The sequence below is a fragment of the Eurosta solidaginis genome, chromosome 1, assembly GCF_040869045.1.
Source record: "Eurosta solidaginis isolate ZX-2024a chromosome 1, ASM4086904v1, whole genome shotgun sequence".
In the NCBI taxonomy this organism is placed as follows: Eukaryota; Metazoa; Arthropoda; class Insecta; order Diptera; family Tephritidae; genus Eurosta; species Eurosta solidaginis.
This window is the reverse complement of record NC_090319.1, coordinates 26648585-26665800: the sequence shown is the minus strand read 5'-3', so window position 1 is coordinate 26665800 and position 17216 is coordinate 26648585. Positions and strand designations below refer to the sequence as shown.

The 17216-nt window shown below is 35.5% G+C and overlaps 1 protein-coding gene across 1 annotated transcript in view; it reads right to left on the bottom strand.

Moving 5' to 3' along the window:
- Positions 1-943: 943 nt before the first annotated feature.
- The window catches only part of LOC137250521 (uncharacterized), a 131863-nt gene continuing 115590 nt past the window's right edge, over positions 944-17216 (bottom strand). The window contains exon 6 of the mRNA XM_067783478.1: positions 944-1324. Within this exon, the coding sequence (XP_067639579.1) occupies positions 984-1324 (341 nt within the window). The 3' untranslated portion in view covers positions 944-983. The remainder of the gene's footprint in view (positions 1325-17216) is intronic.

The window sequence follows — 17216 nt, the reverse complement described above, 5'->3', positions numbered from 1 at the left end:
TATTTTGAATTCAGATAGCGAATAGCCTGCAAAAGATCTCCTGGCTATATTCTTTCTCGAAAAAGAGGAGGTCCCACGCCTTAGTCATCCGAACTATTTCGAATTGATTTATAAATAATGTCGGCATCACTTCTAATCTGTTTTGGGATTATTTTTGAATTATCTCGGGATCACTTCGGTATTATTAACATTAGTGATTTTGGGATTATATCCGGACTATTTTCAAACCATTTTGGCATCATTGCGGGACTCTCTTCATGGGGTTGATTTCAAAAATACTGTACTATTTCGGAGCCATTTTGGCATCATGGTGTGACTATCCCAGATCTTATGGGCATTGTTTTCGGAAACACTGGAAAGTTTCGAAATCATTCCGGAACCGTTTGTGAATTATCTGCGGATTAATATGGGGTTTATTTCGAATATATTTCGGGATATTTTCACGATTATTCTCGGTATGGTTTCAGGACTATCTTCGGAGCATCTTTATCATCATTAATTGGCGCTTAACCACCTACGCAATTTTAGCTGATTCCTATCTGGGATAATTCTGGCCCCATCTGTGGATCATTTGGGAAATATCTTCACATTATTTTAAAATTGTTTGAATTATCATATTGCGATGGTGTCGACGCTTTCAGGATTGTTTTTTTTGGACTATTTCACTATCTTTATAAAAATCATATTGAGACTATATCCCATCTCCACTATTTACCTTCTTTTTCCTTGGACAGCCAGAGTTATTTGGAAAGAGAATGCACTGGAAAAATGCCTTGGTGTCAATTAAAAATTATTATCGCAAAGATAGCAAGATATTTGAAATAAAATACGGGTCAACTTTTGTCATAACTCCATTTTAATAATTTAATAAAATAGTATATAAATAAATATTGATAACAAGAAAAATTATATAAAAATAAATAAAAAATTTTAACGACGTCTTAAGCCACCAAAACCTCTAAAGCTTTCTCCGCCGAAATATCCTAACCCTTGACCGCCGAAACCACCAAATCCTCCACCGAAACTAGATGCCGACGCCGAAGCGCTTGCACCACCAAAACCACCAGCCCAACCACTGTTAGGCCATACTTCAGAGGACGCGCTATATGAATTGGTACAGGCAAAAATTTCGTCACATGCACTGGAACTGGAACCGGTACCGGTACCTGCACTGGTGCCAGTTGAGAATTGTTTATAACATTGCTTGTGGCAAAGGCACCTGCATAACCACCTTCAAAGCCGCCACCACCGAATTTTTTGAAATGCGCTCTTATAGGTGAAGCAAATATTCCGACGAGCAGTTTTGCAGCAAGCTGGTGATTTTCTGAGGGTGAAAAAAATCATACATTACCATCATTTATTCATAAAAAAAAAACGAAACAAGATATGATCAAGATCAGAGTTCGCAAATAACAGCTCCGGAAACCGATATTTTCAATTAAAACAATTATTTAACGAGCACTCTTTGAATGTCGGTTAAATGCCTGTACTTATCGTTTCGGTTTCTGCATGGCTCAATTATATGGTTGGCTCATATCATCAGCTGATTTTATTTTTTTCTTTTCACTGGCATAGGGATTGTCAAAAGCAAATGGCAAACGCAAAATGTACCAAAACAAATTGTCAATTCGTTTTTGCCGTCGGGCTAAATTTTTTATTAACAAATATTTCACAACATTTTAAGTTTATTTTTAGTAAATGCATCTAATTTAGCGTCTTATATTCCCTCCATTCCATTCGCCTAACACCAACACACAGATTTTGACAACCTGAACAAAGGTATGTTGTTGCTGTAGAATGAGCCAATCATATAGTTGAACCATGAGTTTCTGACAGAGAAGCAAAATAAAAGAAATGGTCAGTGAACGAGAACAACCGATTACCGATAAAATACGCCCTGTTATACTGTGTACAAAAACACACCAAATTGGCAATTTATACCATTTGGCAAATTTATTACGCAATTTATCATATAATAAAATGCAAATTTAAAAAAAATTGCGTAATAAATTATTTCAAACTGCAAATGCAACCTTGTAAAGTGTGTTTATTGAGTAGATTTAAACGTTGATCGATTTGTTAATGAAAAAATATGGTTCCTTTATAGAAAAGTGTCGATTTGTTGTCGGAAAGGTATTGAACTTTTATCGAAAATATATCGAATTGATATCGTAAAAATATCGAAAGATTTCGATTTTATTTCGGAAAAATTTCCATTTTTTGTCAAAATATATCGATTATATATCGAAAATATTTCTATCGAAAAGTTACCGACAAAACATCGGTTTCGAAAACAAGTCGATATTTTTGCTATAACAATTCGATATTTTGAATATTTCTCACACAGCAAATATACTTTTTTTGGAACCAATCGATAACAAGAATAAATATTGATTTATCATCGGAAAAATATTAGTTTTTTATAGAAAATATATTCATTTGTTGTCGAAAAGTTGCGATAACAATTCGATATTTTACGGATAAATCCTCGAAGAAAAATTAAAATTTTTCCGATGGCAAACCGGTAATTTATCGATAACTAATCAATAAAAAATCGATATACTTTTGATAACAAATCTAGATTATCCGATAATAGTAAGACTTTTCGTATTTGTAAATGATTTTTTTCAAAATTATGCAAAATTTTTTATTATTAGTCACTATTGATCCAAAAAATATCCCGAAGCGATCTTAAATTAGTCCAAAAATAGACGACGAAATGTTCCCGAACGACTTCCTGAAAGCATTACTACAAAAAGTCTCCTAATGATTGTAGTAATTGAAACCACGTATTATTATTTTAACAAAACTTTAAATTATATTTTTTAAAACGCCTAAATGTATGCGTCTATTTTATTTTTTATTTTTCACAATAATGAAAATTTTTGAAAATTGAAAAATCAATATTTGAAAATTACAAAGTTCAAAGTAACTAAAATATAAAGTTAAATAAAAACAAGTAAGGAAGGCTAAGTTCGGGTGTAACCGAACATAACATACTCAGTTGAGAGCTATGGAGACAAGAAAAGGAAAATCAATCTGGGGTAACCCTGGAATGTGGTTGTATAACATGTGTATCAAATGAAAGGTATTAAAGAGTATTTTAAGAGAGAGTAGGCCATAGTTCTATGGATGAACGCCATTTAGGGATATCGCCATAAAGGTAGACCAGGGCTGACTCTAGAATTTGTTTGTACGATATGGGAATCAAATGAAAGGTGTTACTGAGCATTTTAAGAGGGAGTGGGCCTTAGGTCTATCGGTGGACGCCTTTTCGAGATGTCCCCATTAAGGTGGACCAGGGGTGATTCTATAATGTGTTTGTACGATATGGGTATCAAATGAAAGCTGTTAATGAGTATTTTGAAAAGGAGTGATCCTTAGTTCCATAGGTGGACGCCGTTTCGAGATATCGCCATAAAGGTGGACCAGGGGTGTCTCTAGAATGTGTTTGAACGATATGGGAATCAAATGAAAGGTGTTACTGAGCATTTTAAGAGGGAGTGGGCATTAGGTCTATAGGTGGACTCCTTTTCGAGATATCGCCATTAGGGTGGGCCAGGGGTGACTCTAGAATGTTTGTACGGTATGGGTATCAAACGAAAGGTGTTACTGAGCATTTTAAGAGGGAGTAGGCATGAGGTCTATAGGTGGACGCCTTTTCGAGATATCGTCATTAGGGTGGGCCAGGGGTGACTCTAGAATGTGTTTGTACGATATGTGCATTTAGGTCTATAGGTGGACGCCTTTTCGAGATATCGCCATTAGGGTGGGCCAGGGGTGACTCTAGAATGTGTTTGTACGATATGGGTATCAAATGAAAGGTGGTAAGGAGTATTTTAAAAGGGAGTAATCCTTAGTTCTATAGGTGGACGCCTTTTCGAGATATCGCCATAAAGGTGGACCAAGGGTGACTCTAGAATGTTTGTACGATATGGGTATCAAACGAAAGGTGTTACTGAGCATTTTAAGAGGGAGTGGGCATTAGGTCTATAGGTGGACGCCTTTTCGAGATATCGCCATTAGAGTGGGCCAGGGTGACTCTAGAATGTGTTTGTACGATATGGATATCAAATGAAAGGTGGTAATGAGTATTTTAAAAGGGAGTAATCCTTAGTTCTATAGGTGGACGCCTTTTCGAGATATCGCCATTAGGGTGGGCCAGGTGTGACTCTAGAATGTTTGTACGATATGGGTATCAAACGAAAGGTGTTACTGAGCATTTTAAGAGGGAGTGGGCATTAGGTCTATAGGTGGACGCCTTTTCGAGATATCGCCATTAGGGTGGGACAGGGGTGACTCTAGAATGTTTGTACGATATGGGTATCAAACGAAAGGTGTTACTGAGCATTTTAAGAGGGAGTGGACATTAGGTCTATAGGTGGACGCCTTTTCGAGATATCGCCATTAGGGTGGGCCAGGGGTGACTCTAGAATGTTTGTACGATATGGGTATCAAACGAAAGGTGTTACTGAGCATTTTAAGAGGGAGTGGACATTAGGTCTATAGGTGGACGCCTTTTCGAGATATCGCCATTAGGGTGGGCCAGGGTGACTCTAGAATGTGTTTGTACGATATGGGTATCAAATGATAGGTGGTAATGAGTATTTTAAAAGGGAGTAATCCTTAGTTCTATAGGTGGACGCCTTTTCGAAATATCGCCATTAGGGTGGGCCAGGTGTGACTCTAGAACGTTTGTACGATATGGGTATCAAACGAAAGCTGTTACTGAGCATTTTAAGAGGGAGTGGGCATTAGGTCTATAGGTGGACGCCTTTTCGAGATATCGCCATTAGGGTGGGCCAGGGGTGACTATAGAATGTTTGTACGATATGGGTATCAAACGAAAGGTGTTACTGAGCATTTTAAGAGGGAGTGGACACTAGGTCTATAGGTGGACGCCTTTTCGAGATATCGCCATTAGGGTGGGCCAGAGGTGACTCTAGAATGTTTGTACGATATGGGTATCAAACGAAAGGTGTTACTGAGCATTTTAAGAGGGAGGGGGCATTAGGTCTATAGGTGGACGCCTTTTCGAGATATCGCCATTAGGGTGGGACAGGGGTGACTCTGGTATGTTTTTGTACGATATGGATATCAAATTAAAGGTATTAATGAGGGTTTTAAAAGCGAGTGGCCCTTAGATGTATATGTGAAGGCGTTCTCGCGATATCGACCAAAATGTGGACCAGGTGATCCAGAAAATCATCTGTCGGGTACTGCTAATTTATTTATATATGCAATACCACTAACAGTATTCCTGCCAAGATTCCAAGGGCTGTTGATTTCGCCTTGTAGAACTTTTTCATTTTCTTCTACTTAATATGGTAGGTGTCACACCCATTTTACAAAGTTTTTTCCAAAGTTATATTTTGCGTCAATAAACCAATCCAGTTACCATGTTTCATCACTTTTTTCGTATTTGGTATAGAATTATGGCATTTTTTTCATTTTTCGTAATTTTCGATATCGATAAAGTGGGCGTGGTTATGGTCAGATTTCGCCCATTTTTTATACCTAGAAAAACTGAGCTCAGGTAAGTACGTGGGCTAAGTTTAGTAAAGATATATCGGATTTTGCTCAAGTTATTGTGTTAATGGCCGAGCGGAAGGACAGACGGTGGACTGTGTATAAAAACTGGGCGTGGCTTCCACCGATTTCGCCCATTTTCACAGAGAACAGTTACCGTCATAGAATCTATGCTCCTACCAAATTTGAGAAGGATTGGTAAATTTTTGTTCGACTTATGGCAATAAAAGTATTCTAGACAAACTAAATGAAAATGGGCGGAGCCACGCCCATTTTGAAATTTTCTTTTATTTTTGTATTTTGTTGCATCATATCATTACTGGAGTTGAATTTTGACTTAATTTACTTATATACAGTAAAGATATTAAATTTTATGTTAAAATTTGAATTTAAAAAAATTTTTTTTTAAAAAGTGGGCGTGTTCTTCATCCAATTTTGCTAATTTTTATTTAGCACATATAGAGTAATAGTAGTAACGTTCCTGCCAAATTTCATCAAGATACCTTCAACAACTGCCAAATTACAGCTTGCAAAACTTTTAAATTACCTTCTTGTAAAAGTGGGCGGTGCCACGCCCATTGTCCAAAATCTTACTAATTTTCTATTCTGCGTCATAACATCAACCCATCTGCCAAGTTTCGTCGCTTTATCTGTCTTTTGTAATGAGTTATCGCACTTTTTCGGTATTTCGAAATTTTCGATATCGAAAAAGTGGGCGTGGTTATAGTCCGATATCGTTCATTTTAAATAGCGATCTGAGATGAGTGCTCAGGAACCTACATACCAAATTTCATCAAGATACCTCAAAATTTACTCAAGTTATCGTGTTAACGGACGGACGGACGGACGGACGGACGGACGGACGGACGGACGGACGGACATGGCTCAATCAAATTTTTTTTCGATCCTGATTATTTTGATATATGGAAGTCTATATCTATCTCGATTCCTTTATATATGTACAACCAACCGTTATCCAATCAAACTTAATATACTCTGTGAGCTCTGCTCAACTGAGTATAATAATAAGAACCCTACATTACTCCCCCTTCAAGAAAATTTATCATTAAACAAATGTAACTCTCTTTTTATGTAAATTCTTGGTGTTGTTTGTGTCCGTTGTTTCAATTATTGCAGGTTTTAATCTATCAATAGGAATAGTTTTAATATTATTATCTATTTGAAGTTTAAAACATTTTTGGTCTTTTTCCACAATTTTGTAAGGTCCTTCATATGGTTGTTGTAATGAATGTTTATTAATGACTCGAACAAAATCAAATTTACAAGTTTGAAGATCTTTTGGAACATAAATTCCAGTATCAGCATCTTTATGATGACTTAAATTTTATCTAACATTTCGAAAATGTTCACGTAAATTACTTAAAACCTCAGTTGATGAGAAATTTTTAGCTGATGGCAAAACAGGTTCCCCTGCCAAACGTAAATTCTGACCGAAAACCATTTCCGCTGGTGTAGCCGAAATATCTTCTTTGTAAATAGATCGCAAACCAAGTAATATGACAGGTAACTCGTCATACCAATTATTTGTGTCCTCTCTAGCTATTATAGTAGTCTTTAATTGTCTATGAAACCTTTCAACGATACCATTTCCTTGAGGGTGATATGCGGATGTTGTATTTTGGTGACTACCAAGTAATTTAGTTAACTCTGAAAACAATTTCGATGTAAATTGGCTACCTTGATCAGTTGTTATCTTTAACGGAACTCCAAATCGAGAAATATATTCTCTAAAAAACTTATTTGCAATTGTAATTGCTGAAATATCTTTTAATGCATATGCCTCAGGCCAGCGGGTACATATTTCAATAATCGTTAAAATATAGCGATGTCCTTTTGAAATAGGTAATGGTCCAACTATATCTAAATGGATGTGTTCAAATATATTCTTGGGAATTTGAATTTTGACAACAGGGGATTTTGTATGACGATAAACTTTAGACTTTTGACAATTAAGACACTCTTTTGACCAAATATTAATATCCTTATTCATATTAGGCCAATAATATTTTTTAACTATGAGCCGTCGTGTAGCTCTTGTACCCGGATGTGCTATTCCATGTAAAATATCAAATACTGTCTTTCGCAAATTACTCGGTACAAATGGCCTAGGAGTGTCTCCTGAAATTTCACACCAAATATAAAAATTTAAAATGGGAATACTAATTAGTTTTAAATTTAGATATTGAGATTCAGATACAAGTTGATTTAAGTCATCATCTTTTTGTTGTTCAGTTTGTAAAATTTTAAAATTCAGTTCTGTATTATATATTGCATTAACCTCAAAAGCTCTAGATAGCGTATCTGCTACAACATTGGATTCTCCTTTAATGTATTGTATGTCATCAGTAAATTGTGCTATAAATTTCAAGTGTCTCGTTTGTCTGGGACTTCGTTCTGTTTTTGAATTTAAAGCAGTAGTCAAAGGTTTATGGTCTGTATAAACTGTAAATTGTCTTCCTTCCAACAGATATCTAAAATGTTTTATATTTAAGTAAATCGCCAATAACTCCCTATCAAAAGCACTATATTTTATTTCAGTTGGAGAAAGTATTTTAGAAAAGAATGCAATGGGCTCAATTTTATTATTGTAATTTTGTTGTATAACGCCCCCAATCGCTGTGTTAGATGCATCTACTATTAAAGATAATTTAGCATTTTTGTTAAAATGATTTAACAATATCGTAGATGCAAACTTATCTTTAATGCATTCAAAAGCTTCATTCGAATTCTCGTCCCATACCAAAGTTTTGTCACGTTTCTCACTTACTTTGTTAATTAGCTCATAAATTTTGTTTGTAAATTCTGCTAGTTTTGGAATGTATCTATGATAATAATTTACCATACCAATAAATTTCTGTTTGCTTAACTAATTTTGGACGTTCGAAATTGCGAATAGCTGATACCTTTTCATCGGAAGGTCGAATACCTGTTCCAGAAATGTTATGTCCTAAAAAATCTATATTTGTTACACCAAAAGTACATTTACTTGGTTTAATGTTTAAACCGTACTCTGTAAGGCGTTGAAAAAGGATACGTAAATCTTTTAAATGTTGTTCTTCCTCTTTACTTGCAATAAGTAAGTCGTCAATGTAAGCATATACAAAATCTAAGTCACCTACTACCTCATTTATAAATCTTTGAAAGGTTTGTGCAGAATTTCTAAATCCGAAAGGCATTCTCATGAATTCAAACATACCGAAAGGAGTTGTAATAGCAGTTTTATAAATATCTTCTTCAGTCATAGGAATTTGGTGATATGCCCTAACTAAATCTAATTTTGAAAATATATTTTTATTATGAAGGTATTTAAAATCCTGAATGTGAGGTAAGCGATAACGATCAGGAACAGTTACAATATTCAATCTTCTAAAATCACCACATGGACGCCAATCATTCATCTCTTTTTTAGGTACAAGGTGAAGTGGTGATGCTACTGAAGAATTTGAAGGCCGACAAATGCCTGTTTTAACTAAGAAATCAAACTCCGTCTTTGCGACTTTGTGTTTTACCGGATCTAAGCGCCTGGGCTTAGAAAATGGAAGACTACCTTCTGTTACAAGTCGATGTACTGTTGTATGTTTAACAGGTTTAGTATAATCTGGCTCTGAAATAAGTGACGGAAACTCTTTTAATAATTTTGTAAATTTATTGTCAACCACAAATAATTTAGGTAATGGCATATCACAAAAGTAGGATACTGTATTAACTGAGAGATTGGTTAATGGATCTACTAAACGTTTATGTTTAATGTCTATAAGAAGACCATATTTACAAAGAAAATCAGCGCCGATTATTGGCTTGGCTATATCCGCAATCAAAAATGTAAAGGGAAATTCACGTCTTAAACCCAAATTTACGTTTAAAAGCCTTTCCCGTAAGTGGCAATTGTTGAGCCATTAGCTGCAGTGAGAATTATGTCTGAACGTTTCGTACGAGGAAATTTAGACGCGGGTAATACCGAAATTTCTGCTCCACTATCAATTAAAAAATTTTGTGTGTTTTTTCTATCAAAAATAAATAAGCGACGCGTCGAAAATTCTAAATTTCCGTTGTTCGTCGCTGCAAAACGGAAGAATTTAGTTTGTTGAATCTTTGTTTTTGTTATAAGAACAAGGTTGTTCACAACTTCTAGCATTATTTCCAACTTGTAGTGAAATCTATACAACCAATTTGGATTATTACGCGAGTTAGAACGATGCCTAAAAGAATTTCTAAAATTATTCCTAGAATTAGAACGCGACCTAGATTTATTCCTATACACTTCTGTTTTAATTTCTGCTAACTCCAAAGAAAGTTTCTGAAAACTTTCACACATTAAAGAAGTGGTTCTAACTAGATTTTCAATAACTGAATTTTGAGCTTTTGTATCTGATATTGTATTTACTGAGAAAACTTCTTTTTTATTCATAACTTCAAAAATGTTATCCGCTAATTTTACTAATTTATTAATATTATTAGAACTTGAGCTAGCCAAAATTGCATTTAAATTTTTGGGAAATTTTCTCAACCAAATTCTTTTTAAAATATTTTCACTAAAATTTGAACCGGCTAACAAAATTAATGACCGATAAAATTCAGAGGGCTTGCGATCACCCATTTCAGAATCATATAAGATTTTGTCAAGCTTTGAATTTTCACTAAGAGAATGTCTTTCTATTAAAACTTTTTTGAGTTCACTAAACTTGTTAGTGAGGGGAGGATTTTGGATAAAATCTAAAATTGTTACTATTACGTCTTGTGGAAGTGCTGTTATAATGTGTTCGTATTTGGTATTCTCTTGAGTTATATTTTTGGTGCTAAATTGTGTTTCAGCGTGTATAAATCACGCTTCTGGACAACTAGTCCAAAATTGTGGAAGTTTGACAGATGTAGCACAAATTTCGCAATTATTTTGATCAATAAGCGAATCATTTAAATTTTGTGTGAGTGTAGAAGTGTGTGTATTGTCTCGTGGAGAATGAAACATTTTAACTAAATTGAAGAAGGAGTTTACAAATTTAGTAAAATATTAAATATCAATATTATAAAAAATATTTATATTTTATAATAACTGTTTAAATAAACAATATACATGTATTTAATTAGCGAGCTTTGCTCATATTGCTTTATACAATGGTTTTTGTAATTGATATTAGAGAAAAATTGTAAGTTTACAAACGGCGATGGTTACTAGGACATGTTTCTGAATTTCACTTCTTCATCAGCTAGCTTTTCGGGAGCTGAGCGTTGAACTCGAATCTCCAACATTCATATCAGTGCAAGCCTTTAGCTGCTACGCCACATGAATGTTCCGTTGTTCGCTGTATAATTGGTCTCTAAGAGTTGCCTTTTTGTTTATATGCCTTTTGATCACCATGTAGGCACATACACTCTGTATGTAGTTTATTCCTAATGGTGTGGATATGATTTTTAGGCGCGCTTTTGAAAGCTTAGTAACATTTGTTCGGATTTTTACAGTATTTGATTATAATACTTCCGCTGTTACTATTATATCAATATGATCATATGTATTTAATTAGCGAGCTTTGCTCATATTGCTTTATACAATGGTTTTTGTAATTGATATTAGAGAAAAATTGTAAGTTTACAAACGGCGATGGTTACTAGGACATGTTTCTGAATTTCACTTCTTCATCAGCTAGCTTTTCGGGAGCTGAGCGTTGAACTCGAATCTCCAACATTCATATCAGTGCAAGCCTTTAGCTGCTACGCCACATGAATGTTCCGTTGTTCGCTGTACAATTGGTCTCTAAGAGTTGCCTTTTTGTTTATATTCCTTTTGAAGAAGTGAAATTCAGAAACATGTCCTAGTAACCATCGCCGTTTGTAAACTTACAATTTTTCTCTAATATCAATTACATAAACAATATATATATATTTAACTTAGAACAAACCAACCTCAAAATTCTTCTTCCAAAATTTTGTTCCCTTTTAATTGTGTAGTTGCTTTAAAATTGATTGATGAAATTTGACGATGGTTTTAATATTGTGCAATGGCTTTAAAATTGATTGATGAAATTGGACAATGTATTGTGCAATGGTTTTAAAATTGATTGATTAAATTATGCAATGGCTTTAGAAAGGATTGAGCCTCTGACAGATTGATTGATGCTGGTTTCACTATTTTGAAGCATTTGTATTTGACAAATGTGGACCTCCTTTTTAATAACTTTCGTTAATTTTATGTGATTTAATTAAGTTAAATATTTCAATAGAACGTTTCATTCGCACAAACGCATAAATGACTTTTGCTCAAAAAAATCATAGGTTCCAAATCAAAAATACATAGCAGGTGTTAGAAGCAAATGTCGATTATGATACGACTTAAATTGACTATATATATACTTTTCATAGAGTTATATTGTTTATTTAGTTTTTTTTTTTTTTAATACTTATTGTATAATTTGTGGCGGTGTGCACTATATTGCGATTTTTATCGAATTGAACAGCCGTCTGAATTATCTTGGTCAAATTGACCTCAAAATAAAAACGTTTTTGATAATTCCACCACACCAAGTTACTGCAATGAACAAGAAAAATCGTCTACTTTGCAAAATTTTAATTTAAGAATGTTCCATAATAACTACAGTTGCGTTTAGGAATCCCGTATAATTTATATATTTAAAATCGTTTTAAATATTTGTATGATCACACACACACTTTTTTAAAATAGGCAGAGATCGCCAATGTAGTAATTGAAACCACGTATTATTATTTTAACAAAACTTTAAATTATATTTTTTAAAACGCCTAAATGTATGCGTCTATTTTATTTTTTATTTTTCACAATAATGAAAATTTTTGAAAATTGAAAAATCAATATTGAAAATTAAAATATTTATAATACATTTGAAAATTACAAAGTTCAAAATAACTAAAATATAAAGTTAAATAAAAATAATAAGAACCCTTCAATGATCTCAAAATTATCCCGAACAATTAAGAAATTGTTAAGAAATAGTGGCCGCGATCCGGACAAAGACGATATGCTGTTCACCTTGAAAAATAACAATTATTTGCATACCCTTATAATGTTAATTTTATCATAACAGAAGAGAGATTCACCATTACCGAAACCTATTACGGTCGCAACTTAACAGTTTTAAAAAGCCTAAAGGGCCCATTACTGATACTTAGCATAGACTTGACTCGACGCATACAATCTGGCATCATAATCAATAAATGCCAATTTGTTTGACAAAATGCCAAAATGAAATGGAAAGAAACAAATAGCATTTAAAATGTAAACGTCACTTAGAACTTACATCAAAATTCACCAGACTTCTAAATCGAGTTAAGTGTTGCTAAGTTTTGAGTGATCAGTAATATGTAATGTTCATTTAACAGAACTGTGACAGTTCTCAAGCCAAGTCAAGTCTATGCTAAGTATCAATAATGGGCCCTTTACGCAATAAATCACTATACACGATCTCAGTGATAGTGAGAAAACGTTTGAAAATAAAAATTAATCACTGACAAAGACCGAAATAATTAAAAACAAAACATATCTCACTGAGAAAGCCTTTTATTCTTCTTGTATAAAAGTTGTTATCCGCAATCACCCGAATTGCCTTTTCTGGTTAACCGTTAAATGTAATCGCTAAATGAGATTATAAGCTCGAAGCTTCTTCACCCGAGCTGTATGACAACGTGTATTAAAAAAAACTGTTTTGAATTTTTTCATCATAGTGTTCTTGTGAGGCTGATTCTGCAGTTTTTGGACTACAATTGTTCTAAATATTTCGATAATTTTCTCAAACACCTTTTCATTTCGATAACTACTTCCGATTTGCCACCGGTAGATGAAAGAATTATATTTTTAGTATTAAATGTCCAAAGCAGATAAAACCCAACATTTATTCACGTACAACATTTCGCCGTCAACTTACGAAGCTTCCCATCATAAAACACGAATCCGGCAACAAAGCTTATTCACCAAAAATTTAAAACTGAACTGCACACAAAATGCGTATGAACTTATATATTTCAGAGTCAATTTTTTGGCCAAAATGATCACTTATCTTTGACAATACAAATAGAACGTCAAAGAGGCAAGGGAATTCCGATTTAATAAGTCAAAGATGAAAATTTCCTGTTAGTCAAGCAGTGGCACACTGGCCCATATGGCCTTCACTAGCGGTTAAAAGTAAAAATTTTAGGTGTAATCAAGCGAGCATTTTTCATTTCCTATTGCTGATAATGCCCAATTTTAGTAGTAAACTTTGTCAAAAACTGAAAAGCTAATGGAAAAAATGTATTTGTAAAAATTTTTAGGCAATTCGCAAAGTCTGCTATCCATCGTGATTTGTCATGTGTTCTTTATTGATGTTTCGGATATAAAATAAAAAAAATATAATTCAGCAGCTTGTGTACATTATACTGTAACGAATTTACTGCAAATCCTTCCTCTGTTGAATAAATAACTCCAATATTTAATAACGCAGAATGGCCTTTATTCAAGTACTTCACAATAAATAACTTTACTATTGCTCGACAGATAGCGTGCTTAATCGAAACTGATTGTAGCGCCTACGGTTGCTGCCTTATATACTCTTTGATTTCCTCATTGCATCTTCTAGGCGCTTCTGTTCTAGAATCTACTAGTTGGTTATCTGCTGTAATTATAACTACAGATGTACGTGTATAGCTCTCATATGTGCGTGTGTTTGTGAGCGACACTTCCACAATTATAATTGCATATCGCAGATAAGATATCTGCACGTGTTTGTGCGTTGCTTCTCCGCTGCGTGTACGTACATATGTGTAGACATAATGATTGATTCGTTTATGTAGATACATAATGATTGATTTATGGATGTGCATACATACAATCACTGCTTAGCATCGGCTTAGAGATGGCAGTACACCTTAGTGTTGCTAATATTCGTAACACTGCCCTCCACCTAAGTCCGATCGTCCCGATCAGACAAATCTCTCGATCTAAATGGTGCTAACATCTCTAAATGAACCACCCTTCTATTTCGTGGTTTCCCAATGGTTTAATTGCGGTAGATGGAATTACTGATCTTCTTCACAACTCTGTATGGGCCTTCCCAACTGCACCGAAGTTTGGATGGAACACCTTTCCGCCGATGAGGGTTGTATAACAGTACCAAATCTCCCGCCAAGAAACCTTCCGAATTATTGTTCTCATCGTACCTGTGTTTCATCTTATTACTCATTACCCTGGTTCGTTCCCTCACACTCTGTTGTTTGGCCAATGAACTACTTTGTAGAGCATGCGCTTGACGGATTTGCTTTGCATAATCAATATCGTTCCGACGCTTCACAACAGTAGTGTGCCCTGCTTGAAACCACCCTTGCATTCTTTCTGCGAAATCCTTTCCTTCGTTTTAGTACGTCCGTTGGGGCTTTTCAATACCAGAGTTTCACTCACAGGTACCTTCGGTTTTGATTTGTTTGGCCCATTTGTTCCATCAACCTTTGCTCGATCTACTTTCCTTGACTTTCGTGGTCTCTGTCGAATCTCCTCCACCAGCACTCGCTTACTGCTGACCCCTTTTTCCAAACTGAAGTTAAGTGGCACATCCTGGTTTTTATATTGTATAATCCTTCTATGCATATCGATCCTGATGTCATAGTCAACTAAGAAATCCACTCCCAATATGACTTCATCAACGATCTCTGCCACAACGAATTTGTGTACAACCATGACCTCCCCAATTAAAACTTCACATACCACTTCTCCCTGGACTTGGTTATACTCGCCAGTAATCGTACGCAATCTTGCTCCAGGGAATGGCTTTACTTTCCTGTTGACCAAATCAGATCGGATCAAGGAATGAGATGCGCCCGTATCTACAGTCAGTACACGCCCCTTGCCATCCACATTTCCTTTGACGGTAAGACTGCTCGATTTCCTTCCAGTTAGCGAGATAGGTATCACACGACATTCAATAACTGGGGCAAATTCTCGATCTTTACATTTGACTCGCTCTTGTTTATCTCCTCCAGCTTTGCGTTTACGACCAGCCAAGTTGGAACTACCATGACCGGTGCTGCAATGACGTGCAATGTGACTTGGGTTACCGCACTTGAAACACTTCATAACTCTGGCATTGTTTTGTTGTAATCCCTTCAGTGCTTCCAAAATTGTGTATACCCAATCTGGCCTTTTAACTTCCACGCGAATAGCTTTGTATGCGGGCTTACTCAAAAGTGACGCTGTTTCCTGGGTCAGTGCATGGAATACCGTTTCAGCAAATGTTGGCTTTGGGTTCGCGTATGTGGCTCGCTTCGTTTCGACGTCCCGTATGCCGTTAATAAAGCTCTGAATCCTTACCCTTTCAGTGTATTCCACGGGTGCGTCCGCATTTGCAAGATGAGCCAATGTTTCAACATCCGAAGCAAACTCCTGTAATGTCTCATTTGCTTTTTGGTAACGGTTTTGCAACTCAATTTGGTATATCTGTTTTCTATGCTCGCTTCCATAACGTCTCTCAACAGCGGCCATCAATGCTTCATAGTTGTTCCGCCCTCCTTCGGGAATCGTCTGTGGGATTTCGGCTGCTGGCTCCTTCAATGCTACGAATAGAGCATCAACTTTATCTTCAACATTCCAGTTGTTCACTGCTGACGGCTTCTCAAATTGAAGCTTGAATACCCCGAAAGGAACAGAGCCGTCAAAAGATGGAGTTTTTACCTTCGGATTGCTCGCTGGAACAGCTGGGCGATTTAGTTGTAACTGTTGCCTAAGACCTTTCAACGCTTCTATCTCGGCATCAATTTTGTCCTCGAGTTGTAAAATTTTTGCATCCTGCTCTTCCAGTTTCGCAAAGAGCTGCGATGATACCTGTTCCGAAATTTTTGTCGACATTCCAGATATACGTGCGTCTTGCGCTTGTAGTTGAGATGACATATATGTCTTCTGTTCTTCCAATTGAGATCACATTTGCGACGCCATTTCTGAAATGCGTGTTTGTACAGATATTGTGCTCGTCACTTTCTGCGGTGTTTCGTTTTTTTCTTCCATTTTTGTTGTTGTTTTGTCGCTATCATAATGAAAGACATACTCCTCAGCATTGATGATTCTTTCAAATACCATAGCTAGATACACTTAGTCGTTTTTGTAGCCGGGATTTATCGCCAAAAGTAGCCAATCCACGGACTTCCAACTCCTCCTTCAGTTGCTGGATCGTCAATTCCCTCAACTTTGCCATGTCCAAGTTGTATTCCCAATCTTCGGAATTTATTCAACAATCCCACTTCTGACACGAATTGTGACGAATTTACTGCAAATCCTCTTATTTGCAACCTTCTGCTAAGTTCGCATCACTAAACTGTTGAATAAATAACTCAAATATTTAATAATGCAAAATGGCCTTTATTCAAGTACTTCACAATAAATAACTCTACTATTGCTCGACAGATAGCGTGCTTAATCGAAACTGATTGTAGCGCCTCTACGGTTGCTGCCTTATATACTCTTTGATTTCCTCGTTGCACCTTCTAGGCGCTTCTGTTCTAGAATCTACTAGTTGGTTATCTGCTGTAATTATAACTATAGATGTACGTGTATAGCTCTCATATGCGCGTGTGTTTGTGAGCGACACTTCCACAATTATAATTGCATATCTCAGATAATATATCTGCATGTGTTTGTGCGTTGCTTCTCCGCTGCGTGTACGTACATATGTGTAGACATA